The 18,495-nt window shown below is 63.1% G+C and overlaps 1 protein-coding gene across 1 annotated transcript in view; it reads right to left on the bottom strand.

The window, feature by feature from the left end:
• AHNAK2 (AHNAK nucleoprotein 2) overlaps positions 1 to 12,541 on the bottom strand; it is a 42,365-nt gene extending 29,824 nt beyond the window's left edge. Inside the window, exon 1 of the mRNA XM_032267588.1 lies at positions 12,371 to 12,541. Within this exon, the coding sequence (XP_032123479.1) occupies positions 12,371 to 12,425 (55 nt within the window). The 5' untranslated portion in view covers positions 12,426 to 12,541. The remainder of the gene's footprint in view (positions 1 to 12,370) is intronic.
• Positions 12,542 to 18,495: the final 5,954 nt, after the last annotated feature.

Raw genomic sequence — 18,495 nt, 5'->3', positions numbered from 1 at the left:
GAGGGGAAAATGGGGAGGCCCAATCCCAACAGGAGTCTAGGTCTGGCTGCTGCTCTCTGGCCAATGTACTGTGTCGCCCTGAGCAAACTCATCCCCCCTCTGAGCTTTCATTCCCTTGTGGATATGTGGGCCACCCTGCCCGCCCTGACTGTGGATTGCCAGGGTATAGACATCACGTCCCCAGAAGCACCCCCAGGGCCACGCCTGCTCATCCCAAGAGCACCTCTGCCTGCGCAGGCCCCTGCAGCTCCCTCACTGCTTCATGGGCCTTTCCTTGCCCTTCTGCAAAATGGCTCACAGCCTAGGCCCCCACTGGCTCTGGTCTCAGGCCTGGCAGGGCTCGGGGGAGGTGTCTCCTGGAGGAGGTTCTATCAAGAGAGGGAAGAGGAGGGCAGGAGGTGAGGGCAGGCAGGGCTAGGCCGGTGCCAGGAGGCATCAAAATTCATCCCCATATCATCCCGCCCCCCCACCACCTTCTTACTGCTCAGGCGGCCAAGCCCAGACCCCTGGCCTCCATGACCGCCCAGGAGAGCGACAACCCTTTTCCGCCACCCACCAAGCCAGCCTTGGGCAAGGTATCAGCCCAAGAATTGTACCCCGGCAACTCCCCGACACAGTATCCCCCACAGGCCCTTTCTCCCTAACCAGGCAGTAAAGGGGCAAGGCCGTCTCCCCACTGCATAGCCCTGTCCTGGCCACCTCGGCCCATCTCACTCACCTGGGCAGGCAAACACTGCCGACCACCTGCCAGGCCCCTGCTGCTCCCACCTGGACGCACCCCCAACCTGTACAGACAGAAGTTGGCCAGCCCCACCACTCTGCCTCCCAAATGGCTGCCTCCACTCCTTGCCCACCTGCCCCCTGACTCCCTCCACGTAGCCCTGCCAGGACACCCCAGTGCCCCCCCAGCCCTGAGGGACCACCAGCTGAGGCTGCCCCGGCCCCTCTGGAGCTGCCTGGAAATCCAGCCACACCAGACCCACAGCAAATTCGTGGGACTGAGCTGTCCTGAGGAAGGGGACAGGAATCTGGCCAGATCCTGCCCACCGCTAAGCCAAGGGCAATGGCAGGTAAGCCACTGTCTGGCCTGTTTCCCTTCCTGCTCTGCCAGACCCCTCAGTCCCCAAGGTGGGTAACAAATGACACAACTGAGGCTGGGAGAGGAGAGCACTTACCCAAGGGGACCCAGCCAGTAGGGGTGGGGCTGGGGGCAACTTTCCCAGCAGGGCTAGAAGAGGGTCCCTGGGTCACCTGGCTCACAGCTGCTCCGCTGCCAGCAGGTGGAGCTGCAGTCATGAGGAGGGAGGGGCTCCCCTGCCTCAGCACTCAGGGTGGGGCAGGTGTTCTGTTAAGTCTGCCCAGAAACCCAGCTGCCTCCCCTTCCCTCCGCAGCCTCCCCAGCCAAAAAGCCCCACCCAGTAGGCGGGAGCCTGGATGGGTTGGGGGTGGGGGACAGCTGCCGAGAGGCCCGAGACAGGGTCAGGAGGCAAATCCTCAGAGAAAGGACCTGCCAGGCAGGGGAGCACAGACCTGCGGGGGTAGGGGTGGGCACCACAGTCCCCGGCCCCAGAGCTGGCGACAGCCAGCTGCACTTCCAAATCTGCTCCAGGGGAGCCTCGTGAGTGCTGGGGCTGGTGAGGGAGGGTGTAGACAGCAGGCCCTGGGCACACCCTGTGCTGGGAACCTGCGTGGGGGAAGGAGGAGGAGGCGTGGCCAGCCCTGCTCCTGCTGGCCCAGTGCCTGGTCCTGCCGCTGGCCCACGCGAGACAGTCCGCAGCCCCACCCTCAGCCACCGCGCTGGGAGCAGCTCTTCCTACGCTGCCCGCGGTAGGGATGGAGCTCTCTGGCCACACAGCTGCGGAGAGGGGACCCCTCGCAGGGCTGGCAGGAGCTTAGCCCAGGGACGCAAACAGAAGGGGGAAATCCTGCCTACTTCCTCGAGATAAGGCTGCCCGGCCAGGCTACCAGCCTCGGACCCGCACCAGTGGGGAGAGAGGAAGGCCCCCAGTATCCCAGTCCCCCACCAAGAGCACTGCTTGAGGACCAAGGTCCTCAGTGAGCCCCGCCTCGGACCCAGAGTCCAGGGGAGGCTGCTTTTGGCCGGCCCCACCCTCCGGCTCTCACAGACAGGCTCTGCAAGTGGCCCCATCACCTGAATCAGGACACTGGTTGTTGACTGTCACCAAAGCCCCACTTCACAGAGGAGGATGTGGAGTGACATGCCTGAGCCAGGCCCAGCTGGTCAGGCTGCTGGCACCTGGTATCTTTCCCGATGCCCTTCCCTGCCTCCTTGGGCCCCCCAGTGCCCTGGCCTCAACACTACCATTAACACTCCTGCGGTGCAAACTTACACCCTGGGGAGGGAGCCCAAGACCCAGGTCAGCCCCTTGCATGCCATGGTGGGTGGGGGTGGTACCACAGTGAAAGCCGAAGAGGACACCGGCCCGGCCCAGAAAAGCTGCCTCCCCAAGAACGACTATTCTGGGGCAGAGCAGGAGCTGGCAGGGCAAGGGGAAGTGTGTTTGGGGGAGGAGCAGATCCTGGGCAGGAGGCGGGGGCTGGGGGCGGGAGGGGAGAAGGAACACAGGCTGGGGAGTGCAGAGGCTCCCTGACATGCCTGCTCCACAGCTGGGTCCAAATAGAGGACTTCCACCAGTCACCAGCTAAGTGAGAGTACTTAGAAGGCCCAGAACAGGTCCGTGGGGGAGGAGGTGGACTTTGCTTAAACAAAACCCAAGTTTGCATCTAAACTGGCAGCCCCGGGGCCCCACCTCTGGCCTCCAGCTGGGAGAGCCTGGTTGGGTGTATTTCCAAGTCACCAAGGCCCTGGGGGCTGGAAGGGAGGCAACTGGCTCTCTAGTGGTCAGAAAAGTCCATCCTGGGTGGGAGGAACGGCCCCTTCCAGGCTTGCAGGTGTGTGTGCACACGTGTGTGCTCATGGGATGTGCGTGCTCAGGGTGTGTGTGCACTTATGTGTCTGGCCTGGGCTCCTCCCTCTGAACACCCATGGACAGCTCTGAGTGAGGCCACGGAGGTGGGAGTCCCATGGGAGTCACTGCCCTCGGGCTGGAAGCCGGGTGCCCACCCAGACACAGGAGCACGCAGCCAGCCGCACTGCGCCCTCACCCAGTCGTGGAACTTGATGAGGAAAGGGCCAGGCCGGCTGACTGTCATGAGACCCACAGACTCCTCAGCAGCATCCCCGCCCCTCCCCCGTGCTTCTCGAGATAACTCTCTTGGGATGAGGTGGGCAGAGCCAGCTCAGGCTCTTGCTCGGGGGTCTGTGTCTACCTCCAAGGCTGCGGTGGGGGGCGGTGGGGGAGCCAGCCTCAGTCCCCCAGACCTGGGAGCTGGGCTCCTCACACACCCAGAAGCCACTCCCCACTGCAGCCCAGCTGCACCCATGAGGCTGTTCACATGAGAAATCACATGAGGGTAAGCCCTCTCCCGAAACAACCTTCCGTAGCTCCCTGGTGCCGTCTAGCCCTAGCCGACATCCACAGGCTCTCCAGCCCTCACTGCCTGCCTGGGCCGCGGGCTCTCTCCTGCCTCCGGTCTTTCTCAGGCTGTTTTCTCTGCTGGGCAAATTCACAGACTAAGCTTGGCCACCCTGCTATGGCTTCTGGGCCCTGCCTGGTCCCTGGACCCAGAACACCTGTTCATCAAGCACTCAGAGCCTGGCACACAGTAGGTGCGTAATAAATGCTAACTCAGGCAATGCATAGGAAAAGGGAAGGAGCTGGTCAGATCTCCTGGAAAGGCCTGGTAAGTCTGAGGGGGTTGGGGAGGCAGCAGGGGGACCCAGTTCATCTCCTTCTGCTCCTGGAGAAACTGAGGCACAGGGTGGCACCACAGCCACCTCTCCAAGGGATTTGGCAGCCAAAAAGAGCAGCCCACCCATCCCAGGCGGGCTAGCCCCAGCCAGTTTCCCTGGGCTGAAAGGCCAGCCCCACATACGTCCAGGGCAGTGTGACCCTGTAATGGGGCTGCCCACCGCCCCAGGCCCCCGCAGCCCACCTCAGCCTCCCCCAGGGGAGTGGGCCTGGGCTTGGGAACCAAGCAGCCTCCACAGCCAGCCAGGGCCCCTGTGTACCAAGCAAGCACAGGTCATCTGAGGACTCCTCCGCAGGCCACATGTCCGCCTCAGGGACTTGCACACCTGTGGCTGCCCTGCATGCAGGTGCCCTTGGCATTAACCTCCCCCACACCCAGACTCCCTGCAAACAAGAGCCACTGTCCCCTACCTGCCCAGGGCCCATGGCTCAGTGCCCTGCCACACACCTTGTATGCCCTGGGCTCAACTGGCACCTCAGGGGCCAGGAGCCAGGAAAAGGGGCTCCAGGGCTTTCTCCCTAACATCTCTGCCCAGTCCGCTGGCCCTGGCTGGAGCCACAGTGAACTAACAGCCCGGCCTGTCCATCAGCTGTGGGTCAGGGGGATGCCCAGCCCAGCTCTGTTCCTCTAGCCCCCTTGCTGGCGGCCTGCTGGCACCCACACACCCTCGAAGCAGGTGCCCGGGCTGACCAGGAAGGGGCCCGAGGTACAGGGGGTGAACACAGGAGCCACTTACCAAGGAAGCCACAGACGCTCTCCCAGCTGGCCCAGAAGTGAAGATCCCAACTGGCCACCTCCCCCAGACACGCCCGGTTCTTCCCTCCACAGCTCCTCCCCCCATTGTCCCACCTCCGCCTGCTCCTAGGGCTGGCTCTGAGCCCTGCCAGGACCCATACGCCCCACCAGCAGGACTGGGTGGGTCCCCTGACGGGCCAGGAACCAGACCAGCCTCCAACACTCACGTAGTTTCTTGGAGGTGGGGACCCCACCCCGAGTGCCCCCCCAGCCTGAGCAGCTGACTGCAGAGGAACAGGGCGCTCTGAGTCACACAGCCAGCCCAGCCTGGCTAGCGCCTTAGTGGGCACCAGGTCCTGCTGTGTGGACAGACACAGGCCTGAGGCAGGTCCCTCCCAGGCAGGCTCTGCACAAGCCCTGTGCCTCAGTTTCCTTATGAGTGCCAGGACAGAGGCTGGCCGAGAGGAGGAGAGGCATAGCCTAAGGGCAAGACTGAGCCCACGGAGCCTGGGCCAGTGGCCTTAGGGCCTGGTCAGCTGCCACCTGCCTGAGGCCCCAGGGCAGCTGACCCCAGCCTCCTTTCAGCCCTCTCAGCCCAACTCACAGCAGCCCCCACCCCTCAAAGCACCAGGGTATCTGGCAAGCAGGGTGTGGTGGGGCTCAGGAACCAGCAATTTTTTTTTCATAGACGAGGTCTCGCTATGGTGCCCAGGCTGGAGTGCAGTGGCTATTCACAGGCACGATCCCACTACTGTTCAGCACGGGAGTTTTGACCTGCTCCATTTCTGACCTGGGCCAGTTCACTCCTCCTCAGGCAACCTGGTGGTCCCCCGCTCCCGGGAGATCACCATATTGATGCCGAACTGAGTGCAGACACCTGAATGGCATATCACACTACAGCCCAGAACTCCTGGGCCCAAGCGATCCTCCCGCCTCAGCCTCCTGAGTAGCTGGGACTACAGGCACGTGCCACCTTGCTTAGCCGGAACCAGCATTTTTGAAACAGGGTCTGTCTCTGTTGCCCAGGCTGGAGTGCAGTGGTGCAATCATGGCTCACTGCAGCCTCAAATTCCTGGACTCAAGCCATCCTCCCGTGTCAGCCTCCCAAGTGGCTGGGGCTCCAGGTGACATGACCACACCTGGCTACTTTTTAAAGTTTTTTGGAGAGACGGGACCTGCTATATTGTCCAGGCTGGTCTCATATGCATGGGATCAGGCGATCCTCCCTCCTTGGCCTCCCAAGTAGGTAGGGCTACAGGCACACACCAGCATGCAGTGAGGCGAGCAGGCAGGCGCCGGGGGCTGACTGGGAAGGGAGCCCAGGTGCAGGGGGTGGACACGGGAGCCACTAGTTTTTAATTCTTAATTTAAATCTTTAGGCTAATTTTTAAATTTTTTGTAGAGATGGGTCTTCCCATGTTGCCCAGGCTAGTCTCAAACTCCTGAGCTCAAGCGATCCTTCTGCCTAGCCTCCCAAAGCGCTGAGATTCCAGGTGTGAGCCTCCGCACTGGCCTAGCATTTTTTTAAACAAGGTTTCCATCCTTTCCAGTCATTGGGATACAAGAGGTGGCTGAGAAACACCCAAGTCCCATGACCCCAAGTCCCCCACTCTCCAGAGCTCCAGCTACCCGGCCCGCCTCCTGGTGACCTCTCCCTGCTGCAACCCAGGCCCTCGGCTGCCACTCCCCTTTGCTCTGGGTGGCCAGCAGAACCCGGCCAGGACTCACCCAGCTGTGCTATGGGTAGCTCCCCTGGGATCCCAGATGCCAGCCCTGTGCCCATAGCCCAGGTGGGGACCTGCCTCCAACAGGCAGTCTGGAGCAGGCCCGCACAGCCAAGGCCCAGCCCAGGGCTCAGGGGCAGCGAGGGGTCACACCCGCCCAGGTCAGCAATGGAATGGCCCGTACCCGCCCCAGACCCCAGCGGCGGACAGAAGGCATGGGAAGATGTGGCTGAGGGGGCTGAGTCCCCACGGAATGCCAGGGTGGCCTGAGGTGGGCACAGAGAGAAGGGGTCCCCAAGTAGACCAGAGGACTCCAAGGGCAAGAAAAGCTCTGTCCCAGCCCCAGGGCAGGGGCATTGGCAGGCAAATGGGGCGGGAGAGGCCCCAGGGGCTCCCACCAGCCGCCAGGCCCCTTCCTGGCCTCCCCACATTGCAATGCCCTAAAGAGGCTGACACAAAAACCTAACGGTCACAAAGGTAGAAAACAACTCTATTTACACTGAGGCAGGAAAGCTGGCCAGGCCTGCTGCAGGGACACACCCTCCACTGCCAGACAGCTCTCACCTGGGAATGCTGTTTACCATCTGACACCCACACTCTGCCAGGCAGGGCAGAGCTGGCTGAGTCAGCACTGTACCCAGAGGCCCAGCCCAGCTGCAGTGGGACAGGAAGGGGACACTGGCTCAGAGCAGGGCCATCACACCAGACACAGCACTGACTCCCGAAAGAGACTTTGCTGCAGCCCCCGCCCCAGCAGCCAGAGGTGCCTACAGAGCTGGCCGCAGGAGCGCTTCCCAGACACTCGCTGCAGTGAGCCCAGTGTGGTCCACCAAGCCCTGGAACTAGGACTGAGATCTCCCGGCGCACCCCTCCCCAACACAGATACCAGGGCAGTGCGCCACACCCTGCCCCAGGCCCTCTCCAGACTAGGCACGTGCCACTAGCTCTCCTGGGACACCCTCGCAGCTCAGACCCTGGACTCTCTCCCTCACCAGGCGGTCAGCACTGAGCCCTTGGCTCCAGAGCCCCTGGCGGTGGGTGCCCAGAGCACAGTGCAGACGCACAGCAAGGGAAGCGGTCAGGCTGGAGGCCCTGGGCTCTGTCTCAGGGCCACTGTACTGTGGAGGGTAAGAGCTGGAGAGCCGCACTCCACACCCTGCCCCTGTTGCTATCCAGTCCCGAGAGAGGCACACTGGACCACCAGCAGGCGGGTGCTGGGCAGGACCTCGCTCACTTGCCTCAGTTCCCAGGGACTCCACATACCAGACCCCTGGCACCATGTGGCGGGACTCAGTGGTCAGGGCATATGCTGAGCCACCACATCAGGTACCCTGAGACCAAGGCTGTCCAGCATGTGCCATGATGTGCACTGCACAGCCAGTCCCAGCTCAGAGCTGCCAGGACCCAGGACCAGCTAGGAGTTGTCATGGGAACTCGGCTGCTGGCGGGGCGGGGCAGGGCAGGGCCGAGGGCAGCGGATGGTGAATCAGCCGGCAGAAGGCCAAGGCGTGAAGCTCAGCATTCTCAGGGTGTGTGTCACCAAGGAGCCCATGGTGCTGGCTTACCCAGGAGCCAGGCCTGCCAGGCAGCAGGAGCAGGCCGGGGACCGAGGGCTGGAGCCCTAAACAAAGGGGCCTTCACTCCACTGGGTGGAGCTGAGTCACGGGGCCTCCCGCCCACCCAGGCGCCACCCCTGGACAGCCCCTCCAGCCTCAGGGCTCACACGGACATAGCCCAGTGAGGCTCCCCCAAGTGTCCTGCCCCTGCTTCGTCCCGGGCACCCCAGCTGCCCTTGCTTGACTATACTCTTGGTGGGGTCCAGTCCAGGCAGGGCTGTGGCTTGAGATCCCTTTCCAGACTCCTGCCCGGAACAGCCTTCGAAATTGCCTGCCCTCCACCACCACCCCTACAGGGAGTCCCTCCCAAAGGATCTGCAGAGAGGAGGCCCCAGGCCACTTCCCCCCTCAATAGCACACACTGGGTCAGCAAGTCTCCGCGGCAGAGCAGGCAGGGCAGGGATGGGCAGCCGGAGGGGAGGGCGGTGGCTGCAAATACCTCTGCGGGCCTCTCGGGGTGTGGGGACAGGGGAGCCCCTCCCAGCCCTTCCCACCCCTGCCTCCTGGGCCCAGCTCCACGTTTCCATTTTAGAAAATGCTTCTGACTATTAAATATTTATCCGAGCAAGTAAGGCCTTGGCTCCCGGCCGGCTGTGGGTTCCAAAAAAAGAAAAATGAAGGATAATCTGGAGGCCCAGGCTGAGTGCAGCAGGAGCCTGGTGGAGACACCCTCGAAGCTCACAGTGCAGCCAGGGACCCTGCTGCCCTTAGAGTGGGTGGAGAAGAGCAGGGGGCATGGCCTGTCCTCCCTGCGTGTCCACTGAGACTCCGCTAAGCTCCCTCCAGGCTCACCTGGCCTCCATGGGGGCATGGAGCAATTCCTTTCCACCAAAACTGCCCTAAGACCTAGGAACTCCCCAGAGCCCCGTTGCCCTCAGGACAAAGCCCTCCCTCCAGCAGTTGGCGCTGTCCCCTCTCCATCCTCCCCAGTCCCGTCCCAGATGCACTGGGCTGAAAGGCTGCAGATCCCTGACCTCGCCCCCTGCTCTGCAAGCTCCTCCTGTCTTCCTCCGCTTCTTTTTCATAAACAGTCCTAGTCTCCGTCGGGCCGGTTTCCCTCCAGGGAGCCCTCCCTGGCCCCTCCGTGCCCCCAAGCCTGCACTGGCCACAAAAGCGATTCACGTTTGTTGAATGAACACTGGGTGCATGCTTGCTCTGCTGAGGTAGGACCTTCGGTCCCAGGGTCCCTGGGTGGCTGGCTCTGAGACCTAGATCGATGGATGGACAGGCAACCAGATGGACCGGGAGGCACCCCCACACCTCACACCATCCCCGAGGGCAGGGTCTGCCTCTGCCAGCCAGAAGACCAAGCTGGGAGTGTGGCGTTTTACTCCTTTAATGGGTGGCAGGGACCCTCAGACGGCCAGTTCTCCCCACTTCCTGGGGATTTGGGGCCTTTCCTCCCTAGCACCTATACTTCCCCACACCTGGGCAAGCCAGCCCCCAGCTAAGCAGATGCCAGCTGCCTGAAACACAGAGGCCTTCAGCACAGGTGTCACAAGAGGGAAGACACAGAGTGGGTCAGAGGGAGAGCTGGGAGTGAGCCCAGCAACCCAGGGGGCTTCCCGGAAGAGGCAGCTCCTAGCCCAGCCCAGGACAGAAGAGCTTGGCCAAATGGAGAGAAGGCAATGAGGGCATTCCCACTGTAGGCTCAGCCACAATGAGCCAGGTGGGATCGGCACTCAGCTTCCTGGGCATGGAGAAGGCTGGGAGGGAGCGGGCTCCTGGGGCATTGGAGCCGGGTGCCCTGCGGGCCTGACCCTCCTGCCCACTTCTGAGCCCCACCCCCTCCCTGGTCTGAACCAGGTGGGCACTGCCTGAGGCTTGGGGCAGGAGCCAGAGGCCAGCAGGCAGCCAGCCTTTCTCCCTGGTGGTCCAGCTTCAGTTTCCCCAGCAGGGAAAGAGCTGGGGTGTTGTCAGGAACACACTTACGACATCACTCTTGGTGGCTTCTGAGAGGCCACCTCGGTGGGGGATGAGGGGGACAGTCCAGGGTGCCCTGTGCTGCCTCCTCCTCAGTGCCCGTTCCTGCCACTAGGTGGCTACAGAGGGGCTCCTTTGCCTGCAGCACCCTCCCTGGTGGGGCAGAGCAGAACCAGCACCTGTCAGAACAGCAGGTCAATGACCAAAGCGCTCCATGTGCTGCTCTGGCCCCTGAGAGCCCAGGGAGTCCTCGCTGTCTCCATCTGCAGGATGGGAATACACAGCCCTCCCCCAGGGTAGACAACCCGGTCAGGGGGACACTAGGGTGGTGACAGGCCCGCCAGCACTGGCACTTGCATCCCCATCTGCACGGGCAGCCACAATCACTCCCGTCCCCGAATGCAAGGTCCTGACCCACACTTGCAGCCCCAAGGCCCTGAAGAGAGCAGCAGCGAGGGACAGAACAGCAAGACCACCTCCACAGCTGCCCTGCTTTGCACCTCTCTTGGGAAAGGGCCCAGCCATGTCATGGCCCCACCCCAGCAGAGAGACCACCCAGACATCCTCACATGGTGTCACTGCACCGGGGGCCTTCCCAACACGGTGGTGCTTCCTTGGGGGTGTTGTTGTGGAAGGTGCTCAGGCCAAGCCAGGGGCAGCAGGTGCAGAGCGGGGACTGGGGCCAAGGCTGGGGGAGTCGAGGGGAGGGTTTCCCTGTCTCCCCAGCTGTCGGGGGCCCAGCTCTGCCCCTGGGAAGGGGCCAGTCTGCCCCTGGAGTAGGCAAGGGTGTGACACCCAGCACCCATTGGGAGTGAACTGGCTGGTGTTACAGTCAGCACTACGTGGGGTTGGTGCACCCAGGCAGAGCCCCCTTCCCTGGGGCTGTGAAGGAGTCAGGCTTGGGGCCACTAGGTCGGGCGATCCTGCGAGGGATGTTCCCAGCCCGGCCACCAGGGGGCAGCCTTGGCGCGAAAGCTGCCGGGAGATGGCTCCTTGCTGGGCTGGTGCCTGGGGCTGCTGGCAGAGGGCAGGTTTGGACTGGACAGGAAAGGAAGGAGAGAACAGGGGAGAGTCTGCCCATCTCTGGCCTGCTGAGAGGGGACTGCAGGTGGAAAAAGCCTGGACCAAATCCAGGCTGGGAAAGGCAGTAGGTGGCAAGGTGCTTGTCAGGAATGCACATTCCTGGGCCACAGGGTTGGGGAGGGCCTGGGAACTGGCACACTGGACAGAAGTCCCAAGGGCTCTGACCTTGCAGCTCTCCTACCAAAGCCCCAATGAGCACCACTGACCTTATTCCCTAAGAGCAGATGGTTCTGTGGGCTGGACACAGGGAGGGACTGCCTGGGAACCAGGAAGCCAGCACAGGCTCTGCGGAGACAGCGGGTGGATGAGATGGTCCTGGACCTTGCAGCTTGGGAGTCTCTGGGTGCCCAAGAATGAGGAAGAGGCAGAGTGGAAGGGCTGCCTTGGGAGCACCTGCTGCGGGGGGGCATGACCAGGCCGAGGGCACCCCTCTGCACCTGCAGCATCATGGGCATCATTACCATCGACCTGTTTTCCCCAAGGAGTAGGTGCAGCCTGCGCCCGTGCCGGCCAGCCCAACCCCCCGGCCAGTGGCTGCCAATGCCCTGGGTGTGGCCAGGCTGCAGCAGCAAGACCCAGTGCCCAAGGGACTGCCCCCCCTCCCCGCCCTGCCCTCCAAGATGCTGAGACACCCAGGCCCTGGAACCAGGCCCAATGCGGGGACAGACACACAAAGAGCACCAGGTACCCATTCTGTAGACTGCGGCTCAGAGGGAGGCTAATGACCATCTCTGGGGGGCATGCCAGTGGGCAGCACCCACTTTCCCTTGCCCAGCACTGCGGGACCCTGTGGCCTGACTCTGACCCCATTCAGGCCCCTCACCAGGTTCCAGAACTCAGGCATAGCCTGCCACAGCCTCCACCTAGCCGGCGACACCCCCACAGCCACACAGTAGATGCAGCCCAGACCACACTGGCAGCCCTGGACCAAAGCCGAGGGCCCACACTCCCGGACCAGCCTAGCTGCTCTCCCCCAAAGCAGGTGAGAGCGCAGGCCTGGTGCAGATGCCCGGGTCGCGGTGGTCTCGGCTTTCGTGCCCCATGCAGACACCAGCCCAGCTCCAGAGAGCGGTAGCACCTCCCAGGAGGCTGCTTCTCGACCAGACAGCATCCCCGCAGCGGGGCAGGAACGAGAAGAGACAGACAGGGACCGCGAGTGACGGAGTGAGCGACAGAGACGAGTCAGCCACCGAGAAACAAAGTGAGCGGCAGGGACAGCCCCAGAGGCCGGGAGAGGAGCGGGGACCGAGAGCCGCGGACAGGCAGAACGCGAGGCACGGGAGAAGAGACCCCAGCGCCCAGGGAGGCCCAGAACCGCGCGCGAGTCCCGCCGGCGTCCCCGAGGCCCCCGCCCCAACGGCCCGCACTGCGCGCCCCCGGACACTCCCCGGCGCGCGCCCCCGCGCGGAGCCCACCCGCCCCAGGGGAGCGGGCTGCAGGCGGGGAGGGGCGCACCGCTGCCGGGGGTTCCGGGCCAGGTGGGCAGCACCATGTGGAAGCAGTCGCACATCGCGGCGGCCGTGCGGTGCGGGCCGGGTGGCCCGTCGCGTCCAGTCGCTGGTCCCGGCTCCGGCGCACCGGGCGGGCGGGCGGGCTGCAGCCGCGCTCTGCCCGGCGGGCCTGCGCTGCCGCTGGCGGCTGGCCTCGGACTGCAGACCCAGCGCGCCTGGCTACCCAGCGGCTCAGCTAGGACCCCGCCCGGGTCCGCCCAGCCCGGCCCCGCCACTGCGGAGCGCGCGCGCGGGCGGTGCCGCCGGCCTCATTCAGCCCATTGGCTGCCGTCGCCGCGGCCCCGCCCCTCCGGGCCAGGCCCCGCCCTCCAGACCAGGCCCCGCCCCGCCCGGCGCCCCCTACCCGCCGGGCGCCCCCGACCAGCCGGTCGCGTCCGCAGGATCGACTTTGGACTCTTGCCAGGGAGGGACCACCGGACCCCTCACTGAGGCTCCTGGACTTGCCGCTGTCTTCACCTCCCAGTCCGGGGAGACAGACACTTAAGTCACAAGCTGGGGTGGGGGGCAGTCTGCTGGGACAAGAGTGGTCGCGAGCGCCCCCGAGGGTGATCTGGACGCACAGGGACAGGATAGAATTCCGCAGGGGCTGGGGCGGCAGATGAGAGGGCGCGGCTGAGAGCGTGCAGCGGGAACGGGGTGCCCCGGACAGGGCGGCGGGGTGGGCTCTGCGGGCGGGAGCGCCCGGCGCTGGGGGCTGCCCTGGAGCCAGGACCCCGCCCAGAGTCATCCTTTCTGCTGATTCTTGTCAAGAGCCTGGGGCCTAGGACACAGCGGCGGCCAGCACCCCACTGGCCCTGCCCCAGGGGCTCGGGGTCTGGTGTAGACACAGGCAAGCCTGCAAAGATGAGGCTTCTGCACGGCGGCACTGCTCTGAGGGCGGGGAAGCAGGGGTCCTGGAAGGCTCCTGGCAGCTTAAGCTGGGACCTTAGGGGTGCGGCATGAGCCAGGCGGTGCAGGAAGAGTGTTCCAGAGAGACAGAACAGAGTAGCGTGCGTGCAGAGAGTGAGGGCAAAAGGGCTGTGTTCAAAGTCAGGCCCAGTGGGCGGGGGCCGGGCAGCAAGGCTGCTGAGGGGGCTCTTGTGGGTGGGAGGTGCCACCTAAGGCTCCAAGCAGGGTTTCTGAATTTGGTGAGAGCTGAGGAAAGACTGCGCACGTGGCTAGGTGTGTTGGCATGGGGCACTGCTGGAATCATGAGCAGCTGAACGAGGGAGTGAAAGGATCCCGGGATATTGGGGCAGAGGGGACTTGGTGAGGACCAGGGTTCGAGGGTGGGAACCTCCCTGGGATCTAGCTTGGGCACCACACAGAGGTGGCACACCTGGGGGTGGGGATAGGGAGGGCAGGGGACCAAGGGAGTTCTAAGAGTTAGCTGAGGCCTGGCCTGGTGTAGACCTGAGTGGGGCACACCTGGGAAGGGGCGGAGTTCTGCAGAGGTTGTGGGGGGAGGCAGGGCTGGAACAGTCCCAGGAGAGGACCACCAGCACCAGGAGGACCTGCCTGGCAGTGTCCAGGGGTGTGGGTCAGATGCAGGGACACACACACACACACACGGACACACATACAGAGACACACAGATACACAGACACACACTCACACAGGCACATACGCTCACAGACACACACACAGGCATACAGACACAAAGGACAGAGACATTCAGACACACAGATACACAGATACATACACAGGTATACACAGAGACACACACACAGACACACAGACACAGGCATATACACACACATAGACACACACATACACAGAGACACACACAGAGGTGGTACACCTGGGGGTGGGGACAGGGAAGGCAGGGGCCCAAGGGAGTTCTAAGAGTTAGCTGAGGCCTGGTCTGTGTAGACCTGAGCAGGGCACACCCTGAAGGACTCACACACAGATGCACACACGCACAGAGGCATACACACACAGACACATACACGTAGAGACACACACTCTCTCTCTCACATGCACACACAGACACCTTTTCCTGGAGTGGGAAGAGGCCAGGCTGTATGGGGAGGGCCATGCAGACACACACACTCATAGGCAAGATCACAAACTCAGCACCACACAGACACCGGTCACCTGGCATATGTGTCGATACACTCGGAGACAGGCACACACACACTCAGGCCCACATTTAGGAACACCCACACCAAGAAGAATGCACATATGCACAGGTGCACACACTCCTGCTCACTGGGAGGCCAGGCACAGCCAGCACGCCCAGGTGAGCCCCCCGAGTGCGATGACTCACTCTAGACAGTTCCCGTTAGCCGCGCTGCAGCCACTGGGCAGCCGTCCAGCAGCCAGCCAGACGTTCGCCAGAGCCAGTGCCCGGAAGAGGCCCTGGCAGCCTCCTCCCCACCAACCCGGGCGGGTTGGGGCACAGCCTTCTCCCTCCTGCAGGGACACGCGTGGGTCTTACCCTGCCTCCTCACGGTGTCCTTCTTTCGGGGCTGAACAGTGTTGCCTGGGGCCCAGAGGCCCTGCACTCACCTCCTTCCCCAGGGACGCACCCTACTCTGCCTGCCTGGAGTCAGTCACTCCCTGGGCACAGGGAGGTAGCCACTAGGGTGCCCGCGTGCATGTGCCTCTGTCTGCCACTCCTCTGTGCCTCAGTCTGGCTGCAGGGCCTGGGAACAAGGGGCAGCTCTGGGCACTCACCCACCTTTGTGTCCTCAGCCCCATTAGGTGTGTGCCCTTGGCAAGGTCATGTGGCCCCCTGAGCCCCCATCCAAATGAACTGGCCCCTGACCCAATGGTCCGGCATGATCTGTACAGGGCTATGGGGACTCCCCTCAGCTTTGCGGGGCGGGTGAGGAAGGAACCCTGGGTGGGGAGGCCGGGGCTGCCTCCCAACGTGTCCCTGTCCATGGGATCCTACCTGCTGCCCCTGCCTCTGTTTTCCTTCGGAAAGATGAGAGAGCCCTCAAGGCCATCTCGGTGGGGGCTGAGTGAGAGCACTAGTTCAGCGTGGCATCGTGGGAGTGTGGGGACCCCACACTCCAGAGGACTTTGCCCTGGCCCTGTCCCTCAGTCTGGGGTGGCTGAGACCTTCCCCAAGCTGTGTTCACTGAGCCTGCCCACCCCTGGCTAAGAGATGGTCCCAGAGCCCAGCCACGGCTGCCCAGGATCAGGGACTTTGCCTCTGCCCCGGATGGAGCTGCCCACGTCCACAGCAGGCACACACAGACACACACACGCACAGCTGCATGGTGCTCCCCTGCAGCCCCAGATGCAGGACCCAGAATTTAGGATGAGGTGTGGGCACGGCTTGTTCTGCCCATAGGCACCCTCCCTTCTCCTGCCTGCTCTGAGACAGAGGGCTGGTGTCTCTGCAGTGGCCTCTGGCTCTGCCCCACCCTGAATGCTGGGGCTGCAGTCTGGCTGTGACTCTCAGGGGACCTGGAAACCCTAACTAAGGACTGCCCCTCCCACCCACCTTCTGGGGTCTTCTCCCAGCTTGAGGGTTAAGCTGAGAGTGTCCTGAGTAACAGACACCTTGGAGTGTCTTTCCAGAGAGCTTCACCACCTCAGGGAACCCCAGTACTCCTGGGGCCCTGAGGGCTCTATCTCACTCCAGATGCCTCTGGGAGGGCCTGCCACTTGGGCAGTGCACCCCCACAAACGGGCAGGCTGCGGCTATGTGAGGCTGGGGGCTGGCTCCCCAGGGCCCAGCCAAAATCCCTGCACCAGGGCCTCAGCAGCCCAAACGGGGCCCAGGGTCACAGCTGTGGGAGCAGGAGAGAAGGTGAGCACGGCTGCCAGCCCCCATCCGTCCCTCCCCACCAGCTGAAGCCTCAGCTCCTGTCTTCACGCCCAGCTCCAGTCTCCTCCCCATGTTCCCCTCTGGGGACAGATGCCCAGCTAGGGAGGACCACAGAAGCGGGGCTCAGGAATGCATGCCCCCATGCACAGCATCACGGGACACGAGCCCAACTCATGATCACCCCTGGCACATACGAGGCCCCACACCTGCTGTGGGGTGATCCCCAGGGAGAGGGTGTCACATGCTCTCTCCTGTTCACGCAGCCTCTACCTCCTCCTTGGACCACTGAGATGGCAACACTGGCCAAGCCCACTGGTTGCCACGGCCTTCCTGAGGCTGGGTGCCAGGACATGGGGTGCAAGCCCTGGTGGGACCTGGGTGAGGAGCCGAGGCTCCCCACGCCCTGATGTGTTCACAGAGCTGCCACCCTGCCCCCATGGCCTGACTGGCTGCTTGCCTCCACCCTCCGCCAGCAGGGATGCCCACGGCATCAATGATTGATGCTTGCTGCGGCAGCTGCAGCAACATAAGCAAAAATAGCTCTGCTGTGGTCCTTGCCCCGCCCCATTCACAGCCTTGCATGCAGCCCAGCCCTGTGCCCAGATGGAGGGGTGTGAGGAGAGGTGAGAGCAGCGAGGACCTTCTCAGCCACCACCTGCCCCTGCTCAGTCTTTTGCATGGAGATGATGGGGGAGGACCCCTGTGAGCAGGTGGGGGTACTTGTCCACCCAGCTTCCCCCTCTTGCCTGATCACACTGACTCCTGACCTGCAAAGGCCTCACTCTCTCTCAAAGCTGGGTGCCTGTTTCAGGCCTGGGTATTGTCCCCAGGTCCACTTCCTCTGCACCTACACAGCTGGGATCAGGAAACACGGCTGTAGGGGTCATGTCAGGGTGCTGCCTTCGTCCCATGCAGGTGGGCTTCTTTCAACGCCTGTGTCTCCATTGATCCCTCTGGCTCAGCAGTCCGCCCCGTAACTGAGTAGCAGCAGGTTCCCATGCTGCTGCCTGCAAGCCCTGTCGTTCCTGCTGCTGGCGGCGAGGACAGGCACTCTCCCCCGCTTGCCCTAAGGACCTGGGGCTGAGGATTGCAGAGGAGCAGGATGCCTGGGTGCTTCTGGGGACCCCTGCCCAGCCAGTCCTTGCTCATCAGGTGATGCTGGGAGGTGCTTGACTGTGGGGTTCTGTGGGGGGTGGCACTAGCCAAAGGGCTCAGGCTGGCCCCTCCTGCTGAGGCTGGGGTTGGGAAGCTCGGCTCCTCTGCAGAGGGAAGGTGCTCCCCACACACTCATTGAGCAGGGCTGGGGCTCAGGGGTGCACAGAGGTGGCTGGAGAGGTCCTGAGAGGGCCACATGGGCTATTCCTCCTGACCACACTGCACCTGCCCCCTCCATGCCCCTCAGGAGTCATGGCTAATGTCCCCCACACCCAGACTTTAATGGGAACCCACCCTCTCGTGCCCAGTCTCCTTTAGCAGCTGGGGCCAATTCAGCTTGAGCAGTGCCTGCTCTGCTCACCAACCTGGAAGCCTTGTCCTCAGCTGGTGCCCCAAAGGGCTGTGCCATGAAGCCGGCTCGTCCGCCCAGAGCTGGCCCAAGAAGCCAAGCTGCCTAGTAGCTACCTGGGCTGCCCCACCTCCTCCTGCAACCAGGGTTGGGCACCAGAGGTCAAGGTCGCCTCTGCCATTTCCTCTGCACCTTGGCTTCCCCGAGGCAGCACCTTTCAGTGGGTTGCAAGGGGTCACTCAGTGTATCAGCGCTGCTGCTGCCATAACAAAACCAGAAACGCAGTGTGGAAAACAGCATGCGGCACACTGACCAGCTCTTCCAGGTGTGGGCTGGACGGTGTGCCTTCTGGAGGCTTCAGCGGGGACCCATTTCCTGGTCCCTTCGGCCTCCAGAGGCATCTGCAGTCCTGAGCTGGTGCCCGGTATCACTCCAGCTCTGCTTCCATCTCTGCGTCTCGTCTATTTCCTGACCAGGCCCTTTGTGATTGCTCCTCACCAGGCTCCTCTCCACCTTCCCAGAGCCTTTCACTGAAGCACATCTATAAAGTGGCTTTGGCCTCGTAAGGTCACATATTCACGGGTTCCAGGGATTGGGATGTGGACATCTCTGTGGGGCTCTGTTCAGCCACCACACCAGCTAATCAAGCCATATGGGTCATTTTTATACATCCTGGGGGTACTGTGCGCCCCACGCTCTCCACATGGAAGCTGAGGCCCAGTTGGGAGTGGGGGATTGCAGAGAACCAGGAGAACAGCTCCTGCCCCAGCTCTGCTTCTCACACAGGCCTTTGGGGCTGGGC

The sequence above is a fragment of the Sapajus apella genome, unplaced genomic scaffold (genome assembly GCF_009761245.1).
Source record: "Sapajus apella isolate SASKATOON/1434 unplaced genomic scaffold, GSC_monkey_1.0 scaffold170, whole genome shotgun sequence".
Lineage (NCBI taxonomy): Eukaryota > Metazoa > Chordata > Mammalia > Primates > Cebidae > Sapajus > Sapajus apella.
Note: the sequence above shows the minus strand (reverse complement) of the source record. Positions and strands in the feature narration are given on the sequence as shown.